Genomic DNA, 25,105 nt, shown 5'->3' with positions numbered 1-25,105 from the left:
GAGAGAGAACTATCACAGAATAATAAAGTGTATGAACTAAGGAGTTTCGTGTACATAGACTCATTTCTTTACATCAAAGATTAATTATCAGCTGGTTGTAGATTCTTCCCGGACCCTGGGAGGGGACTATTGAGGGGCTGGACCCCCTTAGTCTTCGATAGGCTAGCTGTCAGAAAGCCCTAGAATCCTTCAGTTGCTGCCTCTCAGTGCTGGGATTACAAGTGCACCATCCCGACTTCTTATGTGATCAAACGCTGCTCCTCACATCTGCGGCCAGTACTTTATGGACTGAACTGTCTTTCCAGTCCATATATTTTATTTTTATGCACTTGGAATGTTTTTAGGTAATTTAGCCTAGGAGCAGCTTAGGTTTCTGATTCTAAACTTAAAATGTTTGGCTATCATTTTAAATTTATATAACATGAGAACATTTAAGAGAACTCAAATTTTCCATATTTATATACTTAGTTTAATGGGCAATTAAGGTTAATTTCTTGGTAATGTTTTAAGTTGGATAACAGCAATGATTAAAATGGAAAAAATATCAATTGATAAATATAATTTAACAAATTAAAGAGAATTTTTAATATTATAAAGAATAGCCCTAAGACTATTTTTTAATGATTAAAATTTTGAGACTTTTTTAAAATTAAAAAATTTTATGTGCATTGGTGTTTTGCTTACATATATGTCTGTGTGAGTATGTTGGATCCCTTGGAACTAGAGTTACAGACAGTTATGAGCTGCCATGTAGGTGCTGAGATTCAACCACGGTCCTCTGGAGGAGCATTCAGTGCTCTTAACCACTCAGCCATGTCTCCAGCCCTCAATGACTAAATTTTAAACAGAAAAAAAATGTAAGGATGCACTTCAAGAACTTAGAAATGTTTCAGAATTTGTCAGTTGCCCTTAGTATATATTAATTTTATAAGAACAGATTTTTCTGTGTTCTAATAGGACTATACCAATAGCCTACCTGTAGCAGGTCACAGATTCATGAATTATATGTTAGGAGGAAATTTTAGCACTGTTACACAGACATGGCTATGGTTTTAGTTGTGTTTTTCTACTTAGAAATAGATTTAAGGCCGGGCAGTGGTGGCGCACGCCTTTAATCCCAGCACTTGGGAGGCAGAGCCAGGCGGATCTCTGTGAGTTCGAGGCTAACCTGGTCTCCAAAGTGAGTTCCAGGAAAGGCACAAAGCCACACAGAGAAACCCTGTCTCAAAAAACAAACAAACAAACAAACAAACAACAACAAAAACAGATTTAAAAGTTACTGGATTGGGTGTGGATAATATAGTTTGGTCACTATAATGGCTGGAATAATTCTTAGAATCAGTTTGTTGAGGAATCTCAGCAAATATTGCCCTGAATATAACATTCCTCTCTCCCTCCCCGCTTCCCTGTCCCATCACGTCCTTCTGTCCCATGGTGGGAGCAACATGTTGGTTTCATGTTCTCATACGATTTCAGAAATCAGAACGTGGTATCTCGATTTTGTTTTCAAGTGATTCAACATGCCTTCTTCTTGAGCCTGGGTAGTCCCAGGGCAGGGTGCTGGGCGCTGCTCCCCCACGCCCCCCCCCCTTGTCCCTAACACCGGAACTCTGCCTCTGGCTCTTGCTCATGTGTGCTGTATTGTGGGTTCTGTGGAGGGTGCCTGGGGGACTGCCACTGCTGGACTCTCCTGCTCCCAGGCTTCCTGTCAGGTAGGCAGCCTTTGTGCTGAGGCAGGAGAATTTAGACTTTGTCTGGACAGCCACCTTCTCGGGGTTCGCTTGGTTTCCAGAAGCACATTTACCATCCATGCTCAAATGTATATAGTTTTCTGTATTGAAGAACCTGAAGCCTGCTGGCTTTGCAAAGAAATGAAGTTTCTTTGGTTTAGAAGCAGGGCGGCCAAGATCAGGCCGTCCCACTGGCTTTGGTGAGGGCCCCATGATGAGAACCAACGTGGAAGTGAGGCCTGCCATCACCGAAGAGGGGGCCACAGTGAGAGCCAGCTAACACCTCCTTCTCATGAAACGAGCTCCAAGTTACAGCGAGAACTCGGCACCCTGCTCCTGCCTGCGTCCTGTGCGCAGCAGCAGACACTCGGCTGGGCAGCGAATGTCCAACAATCAGTCAGAGCCCACTTCTGCCCAGAACATTTTAAAGCTCTATGTGCGTAGGAACCATTTCTCCTGAATGGGGACGTCTCTGCTTCAGTCTTACTGTCACAGCTGGAATGTGCCCCCAATGTTCCCAACCAGAAACTTCTCTCTGACAGTGTTCAGACGCAGTTAGGGTACACAGTAGATGGTTTAGTTGCCTCTGGAGAGGGCTCCTGGGTAAAAGGTGAGTTTGGACCTAACTTCCTGTCCTCTGAGAGTTCACTCTCTTGCTGCTCCCCCTTCTGTCACCAGACAGGACAGCAAAAAGGTCCCCGACAAGATTCCAGCCCATCCCTGCCAGATACCAGCCTTTTGATCTTGGACTCTGGAGCCTCTAGAAAATCAAAATATTAATCTCGCTGGACGTTGGTGGCGCACGCCTTTAATCCCAGCACTCGGGAGGCAGAGCCAGGCGGATCTTTGTGAGTTCGAGGCCAGCCTGATCTACAGAGCGAGATCCAGGAAAGGCGCCAAGCTACACAGAGAAACCCTGTCTCGAAAAAACAAAAAACAAAACAAAAATTAATCAATCTCTTTCCATTATAAGTTACTCCGTTTCAGGTGTTCTGTTCTAGCAGTATTACATAGACTAAGATACCCACCTTTGACAGGAGAAAGGAGGTGTGGACTCTTCAGCATTATGCCATCTTGTCATAATTAACTGGCACATTTTAATCAATGACTATTCCCTCTTAATGGTGGAGTGTCGGCTAAGTGATCAGATGTGCAGTGTCGGTGTGATTTTGAACTCTGAGCCTCCGTTGACCTCAGGTTCATCTGACTATGTCCAGAAGGTATTGTTTTTGCCCCAAGGCTGTAAATCGGGAGATGAGCTACCGCAGGTAGGAAAGCCCCACCCAAGCCGCGACATGGTGAGGGTCAGAGAGACACGAGGGGGAAGAGGAAAGGCAGGAGACTCTTTATTCATACGGAGGGAGGCCACATCACGAGGCTGCCGTCAGAAAGGCACCATCACTACAGCGGCAGTGACCAGCCACACTCACGGCCTCCACAGTGTGCTTCTGTTTTCACTGAATGGCAAGTGCAGACACCACCCCTAAGAACTCACAGGTAAAACTTCCTCTGCTTCCAACTCTGCCCCCTTTCTTCTGCTCTCACTCAACATCTCTCCACCATCTCCTGGCCTTCTTCCTTCAAACCATTTCCTAAAGTGCTTTACCATATGAACTGCAGAGAAAAATCCTTACAGTGTCACTAATCGGTGCCTCATATGTATGAATAAGAGATCTGATGATAACTTCCTCCCGGGCCAGCAGAAAACGGGGAGACACCGGGAGCCCTTCCCCATCTGTCACCCAGATCGTTTTCACCCCAGCAGCATGGTGGGTGGGTGGCTCAGCGGGCCCTGGCTCTCCTCAGCTCCAGCCAGGCTCCGCTCACTTGGACTTGTGGTTGCCTTTCTGGGGCTCGGGGGCGCCCTTGCGAGCTTCCTCCTCCGGGATGAACACGCTGACCGTGAAGTCGCTGGTCTCGGAGCCGTACTTGTTCTTCACTACCAGCCCGTACTTGCCAGAATCCGCGGTGCTCACCCCTGAGATGGTGAAGAAGGCCGTCTTCCCGGCCTCAAACTTGAGGCTGCAGTGGTCATCGGAGGCCAGTGGCTTCTCGTTTTTCAGCCAGGACACCTCAGGGGTTGGGTCGCCCCACACGTTACAAGTGAGATTGAGTGCCTGCAAGACAGGTTTATGGGAAGGCAGGTGAGGAAGCTGACCCAACTTCCTATAAAGGGTAGTTATTACGGCTCCCAGGCCGGGGTTTAAAGTAGTTATGTGCTGGCACCTGTGGTCACACTCCGAGGTACCGTGTGGGGAGCATCTGGAAGGGCTGGCAGGGCTCTGGGGAGTCTAGAGTGCTTATTGTCCCTCTCCACTTTCCTTCATAAACACCCAGATGCCTTTTGCTCTGGTGTGGCCTCTGGGCTGTATCAGTAGAGAAATCTCTCTCTGTACTCACCACCCGCTCCCTTCCGCGTTTCATTTGCGTCACCGAGCCCAGCGGTGGACCGGCAGCAGCTGCTCTGCATAATTAACTAATTTTCCCATTCCATCTTGCTCATTTTCTTCAGCTCCCTGGACCCCCGCTGATCTGCGTTGTTCCAAAGGTGCTTGCTTGGCCTCAATGCACCCCAAATGAAACGTTCCCGGTCGTGTTGAAACTCTCTTCTAAAACGCTGACATTGAGGCTGCAGCTTTACTTTGCCTCGCTGGGAGAATGGCAAGATTCCCATGCAACTCTCAGAAGCACTACAGAGGCCCGTGTGTTAGACTGTTCTAGTCAACGTGTAACGTTTTGTATGCACATGTTTCCATCATCACACGTTCCCTTTGTGCTGTCCTTCAAAAGCTGCATGGCCCACCCCAACTTTTCAACCCTGTTCTTTTTTTTTTATTACCTTTTATTTTTTGAGATTATAATACAATTTCTGAGATTATAATTTCATCATTTCCCCCCTTCTCTTTCCTCCTTCCAAAACCTCCCATATACCCTTTCTTGCTCTCTTTCAAATTCATGGCCTCTTGTTTCATTAACTGTGGTTACATTCATATATGTATATGTGTGTATGTATGTATGTATATATTCCTAAATATAACCTACTCAGTCTGTGTAGTGTTACTTGCATGTGTGTTTTTCAGGGCTGGCCATTTGGTATTGAATAACCAGTTGACTCTCTCTTCCCTAGGGAAGACTTTTTCTCTGGCCCTCAGCATTCCTTAGCTGCCTGTAGATCTTTGTGTAGGGTTGAGGTTTCTTGGTCTTTTCCCCATCCACTTTAGCATGTCCATTGATGTCGTCCTTGTTCAGCTCATGTTTAGGAAGTCATGTTGGTGAGACTTTGTGGGTGTAGCTTCTGATGCTAGTCGGAGACTCACAGTGACTCCCTGATCCCTTGGCTCATACCATCATTCTGCTCCCCACCCCTTCTGCAGTGATTCCCAAGCCTAAGGTGTGGGAGTTGCACTATAGATGAATCCACTGAGACCGTGCTCCATATCTTTGCATTTTGATTGTCAGCTCTGTTCTCAGTCTCCAGCAACTGCTACTCCTTTTTCCATTTATGAAACGTCATTTCAAAAATGTCACATGGACACAATCTACAGCATGCAAACTTTCCATGCTGCTGCTTTGTGTCAGCGTGATTCCTTGCTGTCCTTCCTGGCTGACTAGTGATGTGCATGTCCCTAACGGTCACATGTACCATTTCCAGTCTGGGGCTCTTACGAAGAAAGGGTACAGGCTCTATATGTTAACGCTTCCATTTCTCTGGGCTAAATGCCCAGGTGCAGTTGCTGGGATGTATGATAAATAGATGATTCACTTTTCTCCCTAGAAACTACCAAGCTCTCTTGCTTAAGCTGATATGATTTTGGCTTACATCCTACCAACAATGTATAAGTAATTCAGTTTCCCCACATCTTTGCCTGCATTTGCCACTGCTTGCATTTTTGATGCATGTCCCTTAGCACTGCAGTCCAGGTAGATATGTTACACTTCACTGTGTCTTTTGTTCTCTTCTCCATAGCTAGCGATGCTAAATTACATGATCTTGACTAGGGACAGAGTTGGCATTGCTAGGAAAGGAGTGTGGATCTTATGTTATCATTTATGGCCTCTTTTTTTTTTTTGGTTTTTCAAGACAGGGTTTCTCTGTGTAGCTTTGCGCCTTTCCTGGAACTTGCTCGGTAGACCAGGCTAGCCTCGAACTCACAAAGATCCACCTGCCTCTGCCTCCCGAGTGCTGGGATTAAAGGCGTGCACCACCACCACCCGGCCATTTATGGCCTCTTCTACGGGAGCAAAGTTGGGTAAATCATGAAGCCTGCTTACACCTCATCATTAGTTAGCAAGTTTTTGAGGCAGGCTGTGTAGCTCAGGCTAGACCTGTGATGTTCTTGTCTATACCTCTCGAGTGCTGGGCTTTATAAGTAGGTGTCACCATGCCAGTTTTAATTAACATTTTTACTGAATTACTCTACGGGTACATTTCAGAAAGAAAAGTACAAGCCAGAGAGGTGGCTCAGTGGGTAAAGACACTTGCTGCCAAACCGAGTGGCCCGAGTTCAGTCCCCCAGTGCCACACTGCGGAAGGAGAAAACTGATACTAGCAAGTTGTACCCTGACTTCCATACATGTTATGGCATGTCCTCCAATAAATAAATACATACATGTAATGACTTTTAAATGAGCCAAACCATTGTCATTAAATGTATCTGAACAGACAAAGTAAATAATTTTGGAAATTAGTGATTACTTGGGGCAAAATGTAACTAAATCAAACAGAAATCCCAAACACTGTGAGCACTGTGGAAAACTAGCACCCATCCCTCAGATCTGAGCTGTGGATTCAAGAGCTTCTCATACTTTCTCTCCTAATTTTTACGGCTGCCCAGTGACTTCAACCTCGTTAAGTGAGGAAAGCAGAAAAGACAGTTTGAGAACAGAAGCTGCTCTCAAAGGCGGAGCTTAGAGTTGACTGTGATATGTTCCACCTGCAGAGAAGTGCACTGAACGGAATCCACAGCCCTGCTTCGCTGTGGCCATCTCCCCCGCCCCCACCGTCACAGACAGTGATGCCCTTTCAGTGGGAAAAGGTTTTACTTCACTGCTGGTCTCTCCGGACCCGTAAGAGTTTTATTAACCTTATTTTTATTGATATGGGGTCTGGCTATGTAGCCAAAGGTGACCTTGAACTCTAAATTCCCCTGCTGAGTTCTTTGACTACAGGCAAGTACCACTCTGCCTGGTTTACAGGTTAGAAATAATGTTCATTTCATTTCAGATTATGTGAAACCAGGAAACACCAGTTTAATACCAAGTGTAGAGAAGTTGGTTTTCATCGGAGATGGAGCTAATAGAAACTTATGAGGCAGAGTGTTCCCTGTAGCCATGAGACTCTTAATAACATGGGCCACCTTCCAGTGTGTGCTGGAATAATTTCTTGTTTTGTTACAGGGTTATGAGCAAATGTTTTCAGGTTCATTTTCATACAACCTAATGGCTTCTGTTGGTTTTTAAATGTGCCTCTGGAGAAATGGCCTAAATATAGCGTCACAAGACAAACTTTCATCCTGACGCTGGGCTGACCAGACATCATGACTGGAACACTGAACTTCTCACCCTGTATCTGGCTATTCTGGTGAAGTACGGATGCCAGGGAAGAGACAGAGGGAGGAGGATGCAAAGGAAAGGACCACAGTGTAGCTGTTGGGACCTGTTCCCCATGTGGAGGCGGGGACAACGGTACCCTGTACTCACCTTGCCCTCCTGGATGGTGACAACGTCAGGGAGGCCACCCAACACCCGGGCCCGATCTGCAAGCACAGGAATTTCTGGTTAAACACCGCCATGAGGAGGGCCAATGATCATGCCCTCCAAACCATTTCGTGACACAAATCTCTCAAGTCAGTTCTTCCTGTCCTGATGGTTATTTCAATACTGCTTTCAACATGCCGAGTAAGAAATGACTCAGTGACCCTGGCTTTAATTCTTCTTTACTTACTGCACACGCACGGGGGCCTGTACCTCAGGCACCAGCTTGGGACTACTGTGTCTCTTAGACACCCGCTGTCTAATTCTCATGGCTCTATACAGCCCCAGCCCTCCTGTAGCTCAGCAGGTCAAAGGTCAAGGGAGCAGAACAAATGGTAATATAGAGGCTGGGGGGGGGGTTGGGTGTGGCCTCTTTATGGTTTCTCTGTGAGGAGCACCAGCTGTACCCTTGGAGGGCCGTACTCTGGGGGCTCCTTTGAGGCTTTCCTTAGATCGCTTCCTTGTCTTGGTTCTTGGTCGTGCCGTGCAGGTCTGTCTGTGGCTGAGTATATAGATGAAGGTGATAGGTGTGAGAGGTGCTGAAATCTAGGGCTGGTGCTGTTGGCCAGGGAGCATGCTCTGGGTCTGTCTGTCTGAGCACGGGATGAAGGAGCCCTTCTGTAACACACCCCGGGGACTCCTGACTGGCATGGGCACTGTGGTTACCAGCCTCACATTCTATGGCCCATTTCATTCGACTTGTGTGTGACTCTCCAACCTTGTTTCTATGAATTTACCCAATGTTAAAATGACAGTCTTTCAGACTCTTGTTTCCTTCACTGGGTTTAATTATCTTCTGATACATTGTACCTACAAGTGACTAATACCTATCACATGGTTGTAACCAAGAGATTTCTTAGGATGGCTTCAGAGGACCAGAGTCAGGTGTCATAACTGAGACCTTCCTGCAGACATAAGACTAAAGTGGAAACATATGTAGAGCACCTACAATTTATAAAAGAAAGAAGAGAAAAAAATCCATTTTCTGTTTTGAGATAGGGTCTCACTCTGTAGTCCTGGCTGTTCTGGAACTCCCTATGTAGACCAGGCTGGCCTTGAACTCACAGAGACCCCCCTGCCTCTGCCTCCCAAGTGCTGCGATTAAAGGCTTATGCCACCAAGCCCGACAAGAAAAAAACAAAAACAAAAACATTATCATCTGTAGATATACTGGGAAAATGAAGTTTCGACTTTGAGTCTGCCTCTGTGCTAAATGTGAAAGGCAATTACTTACTTTTTTCCGCAATGGCAGCTTGTCTGTGGTTGAGAGACAGGCAGACAGACAAAAAAAAAAAAAAGTTTCATTAGTATCACTTCAAGTAGTCTCTCTCTGTTTCTCTGTCCTCTGTGTCTGTCTGTCTGTCTGTCTGTCTGTCTCATACACACACACACACACACACACACACACACACACACATACACACACACACACATACACACACACACACACACATACACACACACACACACACCCCTCAGTGTAGGCTTCGAAAGCTGTTCTCTCCGTTATAAATCTGCTCTGAGTAACACAAAGAGCTGCAACAAGCTTGGACTGCATTTAACACACAGATGGGGGAGGAAAGTCAGTCCACGGCCCAGTTCAGAGCTCTTTGGCAGTTCAGCTAAGTGTCAAGTGGGGCTTTTCCTGTGCTTGCTGAAACAAAACACTCTTTCTGGTACTCAGATAGGCAAGTGGTACACAGGGTTCCAGGAACATAACTGAGTAGAAGCGGTAGTTGCCAGGAAGGGGAACTTACTTTAACCTCTGGAATTCAGCAAAGGCTTCATCAAATGCTTTAAAAGAGAAAAAAAAAAAAAAGAAAGAAAGAAAGTTAAAAATTTCTCCGTCAGAATTGATGACACACAGGGCTGATTAAAGTCCCAAGGCTAGGTCACTGCCGACCTTTCCAGGAGACTGCCTAGGGCTTCACCTTACAGTGAAATGCTCTCAACAAGACAAGCACCCTCTAGGTAGAAAATATGAGGTAGTAGATTCTAGAAGCTTTCATCTCAGCAAGGGCCCTTCAACCGTAAGCAAAAAAGTTAGCTATCAGTCCCACCCAAGAAAAAAATGGGGATAAAAGTCTTTCAAATAAAGGTGTGTTGTCTAAGCATCCTGAGAAGAAAAGGAGGGAAAAGAAGAGAAAAGAACAGGGAAGAAAAAGCTTTTTCTTGTTAAGTTATCCCTGGCGGGCTCCTGGGCTAGACAGTTCAACCGTCTTCATGACAGGTTTTTTTTGGTCCGTGTAGGCGGAAGAACACACTGAGTAGTGGTCATCACATTGATGCTAAGGCTGGCCTGAAGTCCAGTGTGCTGTCCATTACAGAACGGAGCCCTGAGACTGTACATTTTTTTCTTTTTGATTTTTTAAATACATTTTTTTGTTAGCATACAAAATAATGGGTTTCGTTATGACATTTCATGATATGAATCATTGGTCTTTGCTCATATTCTCCCGCACCTTCTGTCCCTCCTCTGTCCTCTCACTGGCACAGAGGTGGGGCAAGTGAGATAAGAAGATGAAAATTACACTGTTCTAAAATAATCTTATCCCTGTGACGTCAGGGTAAGACCCGTGACGGAGATCATGAAAAAAGGCAGCTCTGTTTTAAAATCCTTCTATTTCATCTTTCATTTCCTTTGGGGCTCAAGAAACACACACACACACACACACACACACACACACACATGCATACACACAGACACACACAGATATGATTTATTTGCATGTGTGGGTTGAGAGTATGGGTTGGCTTGTGTGGAGGGGTTGGAACACAACTTTCAGGAGTCAGTTCTCACCAGCTGTGCTCAGTAAGATCGGGTCTCTTGTCTCTGCTGCTGCTCAGCTGGGCTGGCTGGCCTTCGAGTTTCCCGACTCACACCCACATCTCAGGGCAGACATACTGAGATTATAGATGTGTACTATCACATCCAGCTTCTCCTGTGGGTTCTGGGGACTGAACTCAGGCCATCGGACTTCCACAGGGAGTGCTAAAACCCCCTGTGGTGCCATCTCCCCAGCCAAGACCCATATTTTAAGTCTAAAGAATATTTAGACAATACTAGTCTACACACCCCATATATGCATGTTTTATACATGGATGAACAGGCATAAAGTCAGCTTCAAGTTGCTGGGTCTTATTTTTTTCTCATCTGAAAAATGACTGAGATTCAGGCTGAACCAGGATGGTAGCACAGAAATCTTCCTGGTCCCTACACTGAACTCAGAAAAAGGAGTGTGGTCAAGCTAACCTGTGATTGGTGGCTATGGCAACCCTGGTGAGAAGATCCACACCCTTTGTCCTAAAGGGGGTTGGAAGTGGGGTAGCTGCATAAACTTTGTTGTTAAAACTAATTTTTGAGATGTTTTAAGCCTCTCCTCTCCCTCACTGCTCTCTCCTCTTTCTACTGTGTTTCCCACAGTCAGAAAACGGTGGGGGAAATCCACAGCGCCGCTGGGACAAGGTGGCTCAGAAGACCCTTGCCTCTTTGCTGCGGTTTCTCCCGTGACTACAAATCCTTCGGTGAGTCTTTAAGGCAAAATAGGTAGGGGTGGCATGAGAGTAGGGTATTCAGACAACACCATGTGTGTGTGCATGCCTGTACACACACACACACACACACACACACACACACACACACACCTCAATGCATGCTTGGAAAGTGGTTCTCGTCATACATTGTGAATCTATTCTGAGGATGAACACCATGAAGAGTTATGATACACTAAGACTTTGATCTTTGATGGTTGCAAGTCATTTGTTCGTTTCTCTTGATACTTTCTTTTCTTCCTCATGACCTACAGAAACCCCAATCCCTCAACAGATGACTAAGACATCTGGGACCTTCCGACTTAGACCCCCAGCCTCCTCTGTTCTGCTCAGCATTTTCCTCTGGCTCTTCCCATTCACTGCTCTCTAGCTTTGGACAGAGGAGCCCTGTATGATCGTTATTTTCAGAGTCAACTCTTTCCCCTCTGCTCCTGGTCACACCGTCCACCTTCGGGAACTCTGATAGGTCAGTGAGTCAGTCTTTCTAGTCCCAGCAACTGCTTTCTTGGACTGGATGATTTTAGTCCCCACACACAATTACTTTTCACACTTCGCTCTTAAGGAGGTGATCATGAGTCAACGGACCTCTCTTCCTGTGAGAGTTGTGCTTTTCTCTCCAAGCTTACTGTCTCCAGCTTGGTTGTCTGCCCACTAAAGTCTTGATAGTTAAGACTATCTTGCCAAAACGATTATTAATAAAATGCATTGGAGGCTGTTATTTTAGTCTAGTTCCTACACTAGTCCTCAGCCAATCAAATCTAACCAGGATGGCGTCATTCATATAAGGTGACATATAATCAAACTGAACCTAAAAACAAGTCAGGTTTCCAAAAAAGATTGGGACTCAGAGCAACCAATCAGAACAGGTCCACTCAACCCAAGTGTCATGAATGCCAACTTCTTTGATGTCACCGTGTAATAACCTCACTCCCCTCTGGTTCACTCTACAGTGAATTGTAATGAGTACGTTTACCTTGTCCAGAAAGATCCACTGTCTTCTGGTGTCCAGTCTTGCCATCAAAGAGCTCCATTACGTATTTGCCTTTGTCATTTGGAGTGGGCTCATTGATCTGCAGCCAGATCTGCTCCCCAGTGACCCCACTCTTAACTCTGTCGGTGTACTTTATGCCAGTCCCACTGTGAAGGCGAAAGAAAGTGTCATTCCTGATGAGCTTTCCTCTGTTTCTTATCAGGTGGTACACCATAAACCTTCATAGACACCCAGAAAACAGGAGGCCTGCTTATGCTGTTCTGCTTCAGGGTCATTATGGGCCGTAAAGCCCCGCACTTGGATTCCAAGGACCTGGGACTGATAGCCTGAACATCTACTTAACTGACTGCCCATAGCCTGGGCCCCAGGACAGATTTCAAGACCAGTACTTCTCAGTGGCACTAATTATCTTTGGTTTCGCTTGGGTTTATTTCTAGGATTAAGGAGATATTTAAAGGTGAAAGGCCAAACTACATATGATTTTGATGCATATTTAGCACAATTGTTCTGTGGCCAAACTGGATAAGTAAAGACACAATGATGGGGACTATCTATCTGGGCATGACATCTGTTGACATGTGTGGCTCCAAAGCTACTTCAAACACATAAATACACACTTGGTAGTAGAGTCAGAAGTGAATACAAACAGAGTGGCTGTCAAGACCCGTGAGGCATGTGCTGTGGTCCTGTGTGAGAACAAGTGAGATACAGCCCTTGCCCTTGTGATCCCACTGTGTAGAAACACTACTGTTACAGACCAAAGGAGGCCGTGGCAGAGTGCTGTTCTCATGTTGTCAAAGGATACTTCATGAAGATTTTGTGAAGCTGTGAGGAAATTTTAAAATGCACTGTAGGGCTAGTGGATGGAGCAGAGGCTAAAGGTACTTGCTGTCAAGGTTGGCAACCAAAGTGATTCCCTGAAGCTCACAGGGTGGAAGGAAAGAACTGATTCCTGCAAACTGTCCTCTGACCTCCGTGTGTGCTGTGGCAGGTGCGCGTGTACACACACGAAACAAAGCAATACATTCTTGAAAAAAGCAGTATGTAAAATTACCATATATACATACAGAGTGATAAAAAATTAGAAAGAAAGTTCTTTAAATGTGCATAAAGGGGCAAACAAAACTGTTGAGGATATCATATTATAAATCTATTTTCTAATATCTATAAGTGTATTTTCCAAAAAAAAATGTGCAAAGTTTATAGCTTAAATAAAATTTCAAAGCAAACTTATTTTTTCACCAAAAAATTTTAGCTTCCAGTAAATATTTAGTATTTTTCTTATAACACTACATGCTATAGGTCTATGTATTAATATATCTGTAAATATGTTAGCAATTCAATGCCATAAAACTAAAGTAAAGAAACATGTTTGTGCCCTGCAGGTTTTAGCCTGAATAACAGCATTTCTTAGAGCGTCAGACAGGAAGACAGTTAGTTCTCTGCTTTGCATGAGTTATTTAGTCTCTGTCTGGTTCGCACAATGGTGCTTTCTATATGTTAAGTACTTTAGACAGAATGGATTCCATTGTTCTGATTTTACACGAGAAAAATAAAATCCACAGAATAAAGTGACTTGCTAAGGAAGATCAAGACAGAGTCAAGGCTAACGCCCACTTTAAGGTGTGCTTTTTCTTCTCACTTGGCCTCAGACTTACGAAAAACAATGGTACAATTCTCAATCTCTGAACTTTGTGTGGGCAAATAAGTATTTGAGAAACTCATGTAGATGAGACCAAACCTGTAGGAAGTTCCGGCCTTGCTACTCCAACAGCAAGTTTCTTAAACTCTATTTTCAATGCTCTCATTTTAAAAAATAATTACGTTTTCAAAAGACTTATTTTTAATTATGTGTACATGTGATGCAGAAGCTATACACACGTGAGTGCAGGTGCCCATAGAGGCCAGGGGTGCCAGACCCTCTGCAGCTGGAGTTACAGGTGGATATGAACCACCTGACATGTTGCTAAGAATTGAACTCAGGTCCTCTGGAAGGTAAGTCTGTGCTCTTAACCACTGAGCTCTCTCTCCAGGCCTTGAATAAATGATTCTTTAACAAAGGACACAACTTAAAAACACTGCATTTACCTATTTGATTATTACTGTGTGTGTGTGTGTGTGTGTGTGTGTGTGTGTGTGTGTGTGTGTGTGTGTGTGTGTACATGCTACAATGCATGTGTGGAAGTCAGAGAACAATTTGTTGGAGTCAGTTAGATCCTGGGGACAGAACTCAGGCCCAAGTGCCTTTTCCCACGGAGCCATCTCACTGGCTCTAAGACACTAAGACACAGTGTTCTGATTGATGATCCAGCTAATTTTGCTCCCTCATTCTTCAGACTGATATATTATAATGTCCTGGGTGTCACAGAGGAATTTCCTAGATTTTGGACTATTTTAAATTTTAATTACTTCCCTGTACCGTTTTCATCAAAAAAGAGAACAAAGGACCAAAAGCCCAAGCATTCCACACTGGCATTTTGCTTCCTACTTTTAGAACTCAGAAAATGCCTAGCAGCCCAATCAAATGCCAGCCTGTATATGAGTCAACACTAACAAACGCTCTGTGGGACCCAGGTCTGGTTACCTGCTCAGCTTACCTTTTTCCCTTTTCTTTTTTTCTTCTTTCTTCTTTGTGGTGCTGGGGATTGAACTCGGGGCCCAGTGCACACTAGGCAAGTGCTTTAACACTGAGCTACATCACTAGCCTTAGGCTCTTTTTTAAATTAATTTTTAACTGATACGTGTTTTAATGGGGTGATGTCAGGTCTGCTGTTTTGGTTTTGTTTGCTTGTTTTGAGACAGGTTTCGTTCCATAGCACAAGTTGCTCTCCAATGTTTAATCCTCTTGCCTCTGTAGTACTGGAATTATAGGCATGCGGCTGTAATCCACCATCCTCGGCATCATGTGACTTTGACATTGTTTTCTGAGGCAAGATCTTGCTATGCGGCCCAGCTGGCTGGAAGCTCCCTACTAGCCCACATTGGCCTTGAACTTAAAATTCTTCTGCCTCTACTCTCCAAATATTGTTATCATAGCTGTGCACCACCATCTCCCCTTTCCTCACTCCTCCCCTCCCTTCCTCCCTTCCTTTTTTTATGTAGCCCTGACAGGCCTGGAACTCGCTATGTAGACCAGTCTGGCCTCAAACTCACAAGGTTCTGCCGTCCTCTGCCTCCGACTACTGGGCTTAAAGATGAGCACCACCACACCTGGCCTGCTTATAATTTCTTTATGATGAAAGCTTTCAAAATCCTTTCCTAGGGTTGGGGATTTAGCTCAGTGGTAAAGCACTTGCCTAGCAAGCACAAGGCCCTGGGTTCGGTCCTCAGCTCTGGGGAAAACAAAAAAACAAAACAAAACCCCAAAATCCTTTCCTATAGCTTTTTGAAATATGCAATGTATTATAGCTAGTCACAGTCACCACACTGCTGAGGGTGGACAAGCAAGATGCAAGATGCTAACACCTGATTATGCCAGCTGCTGTAACCAACAGTAATAAGCCAGGGATCTTCTCAGGATGAGACTTCTGTGGGATATGGCTACAAACACAGATGACAGGATACTTGGGGTCTCCAAGTACACATTGCTTCAGTTTTGTTTCAGATCACACGAGTTGAGTGAATGTATATAGGGCTGCAAGCACAGCTCTGGATGGCTGGCAGAATGGAGGTAGCTTATACGTGGCTGTCTCAGGTGGAGGCTACATTAAAGAGATGTCTATGAATAATGACACTTCTTCGATCACAAGAAAGATACTGTAGCTGCTGTGGAATAATCCAATCCTTCTGTGAATAATCACAATGAATACACTGAATATGTAGGTGGCTGCCGCTGCAAGGCCATAAGAGTTCATCTGTAGTCGGTGAGGGGGATCCAGGATAGAGCCCCTGGGATATCAGTTTTTCTGACTGTTAAATGGGAGGATGGTTGCTCACAAGGAATCACCAGCCAGGTGGGAACATGTTGGACACGCAAAATGGGATTGAGGTAAAAGCCACGAGCCTCAGGGCAGCACATAGATGAATAGAAATGGCTTAAGTTGTAAGAGCTAGTTAATAACAAGCCTGAACTATTCGCCAAGCATTTATAAGTAATCTTAAGTCTCCATGTTGTTATTTGGGAGCAGGTGGTTGGGACAGGAAAATGCCACCTACATATGACACCTACATATTTGGCCAGAATTTCCACATAAAATCTGATAAAACTTTAAAAAGGGTTCTAAACATATAAGAATGGAATCGGGCATGGCTTCCTGGTAGCCAGATTTTCTGACTGGGCTCTGTTGACTGGCAGCGAGCAGAGGCACAGATCCTGGCTCAGTGCTAGTGGCAAAAACTGCACAGCTCTTTTCAGAGGCCCTGCTACCAAAGACTTAAATGGTGTTTCTGAGCAGCGGGTGGCACGCTATTCAGTGGCGGCATGGACCCAGAAACTTCCTAGAGTTGGGGCAGTACATGACTCCCAGGGAACGGAGGGGGAGGAGCCAGCCACCAACATGCCGTGACTGAAGTTATGCTGCAGTCTTGTTGCTCATGCAGACGGAAAAGATGGAGATATGCAGTGAAGGCAGATTTAGACAAAAAGATCCTCTAAATGGTTTACATGTGTTTTAAAACATATATAGGCTTGGTAGAAAGAAAAGAAAGAATATATATAGTCATGGACTAAAAATATAGTTTTAAAATAATAAAGTCCTTAAAAGGAGAACAAAGTAATTTAAAAGAAAAAAGTCATGTAAAGATGGAATATACAAAGAGAGTCTGCATACTGCATGTTATTGTGTTGTCTGAATTTTTTGACTGCTGAGGAAGGAGTAATAGCGGCTAAGAGACATTTGATTTTAAATGCTGCTGGATTAAACCAACCTATATATTTTTAAAATTCTTGACTTCAAAATGGAAGTCAAAAGATACATTACTTTGGAAAAGAGGTTCTTCTTTTATTTCCATAGAAAATAAAAGACTGTGTATTTGTTCAAAGTTAAAGAAAATCAGATTTGATAGGGGAAAACCCCCCTGAAATCCTGACTACAGATATAAAAAATAAGCCTAGAAGAACTACAAGGCATATGATGCATATTTTACCTGCTCAAACACATAACAAAAAATTATCTTTGGCTGACTTGTGCACAATGCACAGTCTATACTTGTATTAATGCAGACTTGTATGTTACTTTTAAAAGTTTATATATTTTCAGAGCAAGGGGACCAGACACCAAGAAAAACAGATGGCCCAGGTGGTCCAGCATTTTTAAATGCCTCTATTACAGTCTCCTCAGAATTCTGCATTCAGAACAACTTTAGGCTGCTGACTGAGATAGTCTAGCCTCACAGAATACTACAGCTAAGACAATTATCCTAAATTTTCTCAGAGTCCCCCAAAGATTACCAGTGCCCCCAATCAATAGGAAGTACTCTGGAAAACTATGCCTACATTAACAAAAACTGGGTTATGGATATTTATTATCATTTAAGGGGGGTTGGTTACAAGTTGTTATGGATAATGGTCAGGAAAAAAACTAACCAAAGGAGATTAGAGTCAGGGATCTTGTTCTGAAAAGAAAAAGTGGGGATATAGAAATGATAGGATAAAAGGGTAGATTGTTGAATCTACTCTTTAACCAAAAAAGCAACTATTAGTCTTACATATTTTACATTGGTATAGATTTTTGTATATTGATACAAATTTAAAGTTAATTTTGTTATACTGTATGTATGTTTCTATTCTTGTTTAAGATATTATGTTTATGCAGCTTATTTAAAAATGTAATATATAATTAAAAATACAGATTGATAGTCATCTATAATAGTCAAACTTATAGTCATGTTAGGTATGTTTTCAAGGTCATAAGCAGATATATTTAGATAGATGGTCTTCAAACACTTCAAAGACCTACAGAATATGTCATTTAATATGTTTAATAACCTAAGGCTTTTCATGACAGTGAGAAATGTCTGCTCCTGGCAGCACAAATCTACTTCAGAGAAGATAATGGGCATAGAAGAAACTCCATATGGAGTTTGCCTTCTTTGTTGCAAAAGGTAGCCATTTGGGCAAAGAAACTGCCCTTGCCTCAATTACTGACAGTTATTGTCTAAACCAGGAGACTGCCAAACTTTGCCAAGACAAGGTAGAATAATCCTTCAAAATTTCCTGCTTCACAGAAATGTCTGTCAGATATAACAGGCCATAGCTGGATGCTCCAACGTTACAGAACCTAGGGTGACTGTCCAGGCAGTCAGATGTCCCTGTCATCCTTCTGGGGTCTTTGATGGAATTGAAGACTAGAGAGTCATAGTTACAGTTTTTTCTTAGTTATAATAAAAGATAAATTAAATGTGTAACTTTAGACTCATCAAGATAGAATATATAATTGAGTATTTTCTCTAATTTTGTCAAATACAAATGGACTGTATATTGTAACTATAATTCTTTTTGTTGTTGTTGTTGTTTGTTTTCTTTTTTGTTTTTCAAGACAGGGTTTCTCTGTGTAGCTTTGGAGCCTATCCTGGAACTCACTCTGTAGACCAGGTTGGCTTTGAACTCACAGAAATCCACCTTCCTCTGCCTACCAAGTGCTGGGATTAAAGGTGTGTACCACCATGCCCAGCAACTGAAATTCTTAATAACTGTTTTTGTTTTATAAAATCTTACTATGATAAAGTTAAAGCCTTCCTTTTTAGTTAAACAAAAAGGGGGAAATGCTGGGGATAATCTTTCTGTACACTACGAATATGTATTACTCTCATTGGTTAATAAAGAACTGACAGGTTGATAGCTGGGCAGGAAGTTAGGTGGGAAAGCCAAACAGCATGATGGGAAGAAGGAAGGAAGAGTCAGAAGAGTGGCCATCCAGATGGAGAACAAGTTGGACACACAAAATGGGATAGAGTTAAAAGCCACGAGCCTCGGGGCAGCACATAGATGAATAAAAATGGGTTAAGTTGTAAGAGCTAGTTAGTAACAAGCCTGAGCTATTCGCCAAGCATTTATAAGTAATCTTAAGTCTCCGTGTTGGTTATTTGGGAGCAGGTGGGTGGGACAGGAAAATTCTGCCTACATGTAACCATTATGGGCACCTCACTATGCATGCACTGAGGTAAAGGCCTAACCTGAAGTAAGGGAGGGGTTATGTCCTGTGTTCCTCAATATGAATCCTCTTACTTGAAAGGGGTTTTTGTTTTCATTCCTGTTGGCCAGTGGGGAAATGTCTACCTAGCAAGTCAGTTTGCATTACTTACTTGTGGGACCAGTTAACTTTCAAATCATCCAGGTAGTAAGTGACAAAGGAGTACAGCCGGATGCCCTCCGCTGTGCTCTGGATTTTCAGGTCTGTAGCCGACAGAGCTGAGGAGGAAAACGGCATAGTTCAAGCAGCTGTCAGCTCACCCTGGCAGGAGCACACTCAAGCATTCGCTCTGGTGAGGTAATAGTAACTTACCTATCTTCCTGCATACTTCGGTCATCAGTTCCTGGAAGGCTGAGGAGAGTCATAGGCAAAATGTTAGCATGAACATATTCCGTTTAAGGTCAAATTCCAAGCCATTAGCTTTCAAAAGTCCCTGTCTAGTGAAAGCCATTCAACAGACCGTAAGTGTCTTGGCCATTGATAATTAGTGTTTTTTGGTGAAAAAACTCGATTTTTGTAAGATTTTTTAAAGTTTCTGCTTGTTTTGACTTATGTTTTCCTTGAATTGTTTGTAATTAATATTGTATGAACAGTCTAGGGAAGGCCTCACTTGAGATTTCCAGGAAGCCTGTTGGCTTTGGAACACTCTTTCTTCTGAAGTCTGAGGAAGCCTTAGTTTGAATAACAGGAGTTTTCTTATCTGTGATATCAGTTCCTAATGAGTTAACTGTCTAGTTGCCTGGCCCTCCATGGCCCCAGCTCTTCTGGGAGCTGGAAGGCAAACTCTAAGGCATCTGCTGGTTGACTGCAATCCTGCCCTATTGAGGAGGAGAACTGGAGGTTGAGGGTGGGGTTATAAGTAGCTGCTTATTATCATGATATGTTAGTCCTTAGTAAATCTGAAAAATGGAAACCACTGCTTTGCTTTGCTAATAACTGCAAGGCTTCAAATTTCATACTTAAATCTTCCTTACCACCCTTAACAATGGGCTCTTTTTTAGTATGCTCCTCACAGAAGGTTTTGATCCTAGAACATTTTTGTAGAGTTGAGAGAAAAATGATGATTTAAATTGGAAACAGACTTCTAGTGGTGTGTGGGCTATAAATTCTCTAAGGATCAAAAGTATACTTTTGATTTCTAGGAAGTCCAAAAGAGAAAATATTTTTGAAAAAGTACAGTAGTTTGCTCTGCTGGAATTTCAATTAAACCAAAAATCACTGGACACAAATCAGCATGACTTCCGTGGCTAGCCCAGCCCCAGTCATCATTCTGGTAGCTGCAGAACCCATGAGACAGATTCCAGCAGCTGGTAGAGTCACCTTCATCCACAAGTTTCAGTCTGCTCTTATCTTTTCCTCGGTCATCTTTCAGGATAACTTCATAAAATCCAGCATCTTTCTTGGAAAACTGAGGAGAAAATGAACATGACAGTTTATCATAGCTCAGATTTGGTTGTTGTATTTGTGTGTATAAGTGTGTCTCTCTGTGTGTATATATGCATGTGTGTGTGTGTGTGTGTGTGTGTGTGTGTGTGTGTGTGTATTGTGTGGGTATGCATAGATGTGCATATAACATGCATGTGCTTAGAGGCCAGAGATCAACCTTGGGTATTACTCTTCAGGAGCCATATACCTTCTTTGTTTGTTTCCAACCTTTTATTTTTATTTTATGTGTATGAGTGTTCTGACAGCCCATAAGTCTCTACACCATATGCATGTTGGGACTGGGTACAGTGACATAGATTTCTAAGGAAATCAGGCCCAAACTATTTTAGTTGAGAAAGGATTACAATAAAGTGAATAGAAGAGGACATTGGATCCCCGAGGACTGGAGTTACAGGTAGCTGTGAGTCACCACGTGAATGCAGGAAATCAGATCCAGGTCCTCTGGAAGAGCAACCAGTACTCTTAACCACCAAGCTATCTCTCCAGCTCCAACCTTGTTTTCTGAGATAGAGTCTCTTACTAGGACCTGGTGTTCTACAGTTTGGCTAGACTGGCCACCAAGCCCCGGGGACCCCCTGACTCTTTGTCTCCACCATTGGGATTGTAAGTAAGTTCCTATAGCATTCAGATGCAAGCTGCTGTGAGTCCTTTGAGCATGGAATGACTGATGAAGCTAGTTTCTGTTGGGAGAATTGTAATACATACCCAGCAGCTTTCATGTCTGTAGCCACCCACCTCTGTGATGAGCAGAGTACAAATGCCATCCTTAAAGTCATGCTTCTCATCCACTGATATCTCCCGCTCGTCTTTGTACCACACAATGTGAGTCTCTTTTTTAATATTTGCCACCTGTAAGAAGAATCATAATTGCCCTCCTTGAAATAAAGAAATAAGTGTTATTTTTATGATGGTAAGCAGTTTTTAATACATTGGGATATTAAAGGAAAAACCCTGAACCAGAGTCAGAAGATATAGATTTAATAAAGAAATCAGTACCAAATTACTGTAGTAGAGAAAGGGTTACAATAAGGTGAACACCAGTGAACAAACCTAAATCAATAGGGTCTCTATTTCCAGTGGTAAAAGTTGTTTTAATATCTTATTTCCACGACAATTCAATAATGCTGCACTGGGTAGTGGAACTGCTGTTTTGCATGGATATACAGGACTGATTGGAATAGACTGGGAACTATCCCATTGCCAGGCTCATTCTCAAAGCAGTGGAGAGATCAGTAATCAGGGCAGCTTGTACAATACCAAATTGCTTCAAAACCAGCATAAAATTGATGCCAAGGAGAAGTACTGTGTACCAGTTAAAGCAAGGGATATGCTGTGGGATGTCTTGTATGCTGTAAATATATGTTGCTATGATGGATTGATAAATAAAATGCTGGTTGGCCAGTAGCCAGGCAGGAAGGCTAGTGTAGGTGGGACAAAGAGGAGGAGAATGCTGGGAGGTGGAAGGCGGAGGCAGGGAGACGCTGCCAGCTGCCGTGATGAGAAGCAACATGTTAAGACACCGGTAAGCCACGAGCCATGTGGCAATTTATAGATTGATAGAAATGGGTTAATTTAAGATATAAGAACAGCTAGCAAGAAGCCTGAGCCATTAGGCCATACAGTTTGTAAATAATATAAGTCTCAGTGTGTTTACTTGGGGGACGCGAGTGGGAGAGATTTGTCCTGACTGTGGGCCAGGCAGGACCAAGAAAACTTTAGTTACAGGGATATCAAAGAAGTAAGTACTCTCCAACTTAAAAAAAAAAGTCATTGGATCAATGTGGCATAATGGTATAGTACAATAGTCCCACTGATATCAGAGGATTCCATGAATGAAGGAGTTCGTAAGCAGCCTGGCTAACTTGTGAGACCCTGCCTCCAGTTCAAAGTTCTTAAGTAGATATGAAAAGAAAGGATGTCATATATACTAACATAAATGCTTAAATAAAAATAAAAATCCTAAATCCAAAGAAAGACAATTCCTACAGCATTAAAATAGTCTTCCAGCAGAATGAAAAGGATAAGTAAGCGCCAATATATATCTAAAAATTTATAAAAGAGATAAAGGAAGATTACAAATATACATATAAAGGAAGTAAGGTTTAATAACTTACTTAGAAATTTTGAATTTTGCATTTAGATCCTAACCCTTACATACATCATAATATAAATCTCAGATGGATAAAACCATTGCATATTCTTAGAGGGATCCTAAGCTTTTTCTACAACATTTTTCACAAAGAAGAATATATTCATGTATTTCTTGAAAATTAAAATTGTATGAAAGAGTAAAAACTTCATACAAATCAGAAAAACAAAACAAAAACCCCTAAAGACCCCACTGGCCAACTTGTAAGAGGATATATGACTGACTGCAAGAAAAACATGGAGAGATGTTTACTTGTGGTGGTTTGAATGAGGATGAATTCTATGAGCTCATATATTTGAATACTGGGTCCCCAGTTAGTGGAACTGTTAGGGAAGGATTAGGAGGTGTGGCCTTGTTGGTGGAGGTGTGTCAGTGGGGGTGGGCTTTGAGGTTTCAAAGGACTCCATGCCATTCCCAGTGTGCTCTCTCTGCTTTTTGCTTGCAGTTGGACATGTGCATGCTCAGCTGTTTCTATCACCATGCCTTTGCTCTGCCATTATGGACTCTAACCCTCAGGAACCATAAGCTCAATTAAACACTTTCTTTTATAAGATGCCTTGGTTATGGTACTTTATCACAGCAACAGAAAAGTAATTAATATGTTCATTATAAACAAGAGTATGTATGTTTTGCTACATTGAAAGAATTTCAGCTGGGTTGTGGATGTAGCTCAATGGTAGAGTACAAAGCCCTGCAAAACACACACACACACACACACACACACACACACACACACACACACACACACACACACATTTCATCTAGTAAGTGAACATAAGAAGCAATATTGTTTAGACAATAGTGAAGTCAATAAACAAAAGGCCATTAACTGGTTTCTAAATTATAGAAATCTATTGTGCTACTAGGAAACATTGATAAAGATAACCAACTTGAAAAATCTGCATCTGAACTGGGAAAATGAATGCTCTGAACTTGCTGAGCACACCAGTCTTTAAAAAAAATTATTTAGAGTGTGTGTGTGTGTGTGTTGTCTGCATGTATGTATGTGTACCACACGTGTGTCTTGTATGCACAGAGCCCAGAAGAGGATGTTGGATCCCCTAGAACTGAGCTACAGACAGTTTTGAGCTACCGTGTGTGTGCTGGGAACTGAGCCTGGGTCTTCTATAGGAGCAACCACTGCTCCTTTTTTTTTTTTGATCAGGGTCTCACTTTGTAGCCTTAGCTGGTCTAGACCTCATACAGATCCACTCTGCCTCCAAGTGCTAGGATTAAAGGCCTGGGCCATCATACCCCCCTTGGCCAGTGCTCTAGTCCATTGAGCCATCCCTGTAGTCCTATCTCTCTGAGGTTTCTTGAAGCCAGAGTGCCTCCAGCTCTTGCCCTAGGTGGACTTTGTCTCCTGGGCTGTCATCTTGGGTAGCAATGGGAATGTTTGTCTATGTGGACTCCTGTAGTGGACTAGTGTCCAACATTGGTTTGTGGGCAAGCTGAGGCTCTTCCTCGATCCTTTGGGGTAAAGCACCTGGGGCTCAGGTGAGTTTCATGAGTCTAGATGTTTAGCTCACATACTCCATGGACTATAAAGTACAACAGTAAGTTGCTAAATTTGCATAAGTTGCCCCAGTGATGAAGCAAAGAGCTATGGTAGAACGTTTGTTCAAATCGGACAGAGATGACTGAGGTGGGCCTTGAGATGAGCTGAAGGCCATTTTGGGCCTTGGAACAGCAGCCCAGATAAGGTGATGTGTGAACAGCCATTACTACTTTTAGGTTCCCTTCGATGTTCAGAACATGGGACAGGATCTGGTTCTGGGGATGAAAAGTCATTGGAAGAGGACACCAGAGCTCACCTCCGAGAGAGCCACAGGTGGCACAAAAGGAGAAGGACCAGACACATGGCTTCAGGGAAGGCGTGGTTTATAGAGCCCCGTGCCGAGGAGATGCTGAGCGAGAGCACAGGCCAGGTGCTCAGAGGGTGACCGGGAAGCTGCAGGTTCTTGTGGCTGCCGAGAGTGAGTTTCCCAAGAAGCTTATTCCTTCCCGAGAGGCAGAAACCTAGATTTGATTTTTCCTGCATCGTTCTGCTGAGTTCCTGCTTCTTTGACTTTATCAGTCCTGGCAGGGGCCGGGTAGTTTGGCTCCATGACTATGCCAGATCCATGGTCCTTGTCTGGAGTCACTAGCCATCATGACCCCACTCTAATTAACCTAACAATTCCTTCTCTAAAATTTCTTTTTAATTAGGGGGAAACTTCTTTTCTGAGTTGGGCAGTCTTGCTATATAAGCCCTAGGCTGTCCTTGAGTTTCTAGGCCTAAATGATCCTCCTGAGTAGATATGATGGTGCCACCATGCTCAGCTCCCCCAAACTCTTAATTCAGGGTTAGGGA

General features: G+C 43.3%; 1 protein-coding gene across 3 annotated transcripts in view; it reads right to left on the bottom strand.

Moving 5' to 3' along the window:
• Positions 1-3,053: 3,053 nt before the first annotated feature.
• The window catches only part of Myom1 (myomesin 1), a 127,417-nt gene continuing 105,365 nt past the window's right edge, over positions 3,054-25,105 (bottom strand). For 2 of the 3 annotated variants that reach the window (XM_076549895.1, XM_006972255.4), the window contains 9 exons: positions 21,339-21,452; positions 20,478-20,565; positions 19,470-19,508; positions 19,270-19,375; positions 12,010-12,173; positions 9,242-9,278; positions 8,719-8,741; positions 7,431-7,486; positions 3,054-3,847 (listed from right to left, as the gene is read on the bottom strand). In XM_076549895.1, coding sequence (XP_076406010.1) covers positions 3,554-3,847; positions 7,431-7,486; positions 8,719-8,741; positions 9,242-9,278; positions 12,010-12,173; positions 19,270-19,375; positions 19,470-19,508; positions 20,478-20,565; positions 21,339-21,452 — 921 coding nt within the window. In that variant the 3' untranslated portion in view covers positions 3,054-3,553. The remainder of the gene's footprint in view (positions 3,848-7,430; positions 7,487-8,718; positions 8,742-9,241; positions 9,279-12,009; positions 12,174-19,269; positions 19,376-19,469; positions 19,509-20,477; positions 20,566-21,338; positions 21,453-25,105) is intronic. The other variant, XM_076549896.1, reaches the window with a different exon arrangement.

Source organism: Peromyscus maniculatus, chromosome 13 (assembly GCF_049852395.1).
Source record: "Peromyscus maniculatus bairdii isolate BWxNUB_F1_BW_parent chromosome 13, HU_Pman_BW_mat_3.1, whole genome shotgun sequence".
Classification (NCBI taxonomy): Eukaryota; Metazoa; Chordata; class Mammalia; order Rodentia; family Cricetidae; genus Peromyscus; species Peromyscus maniculatus.
This window is presented reverse-complemented; position numbering and strand designations above follow the sequence as displayed.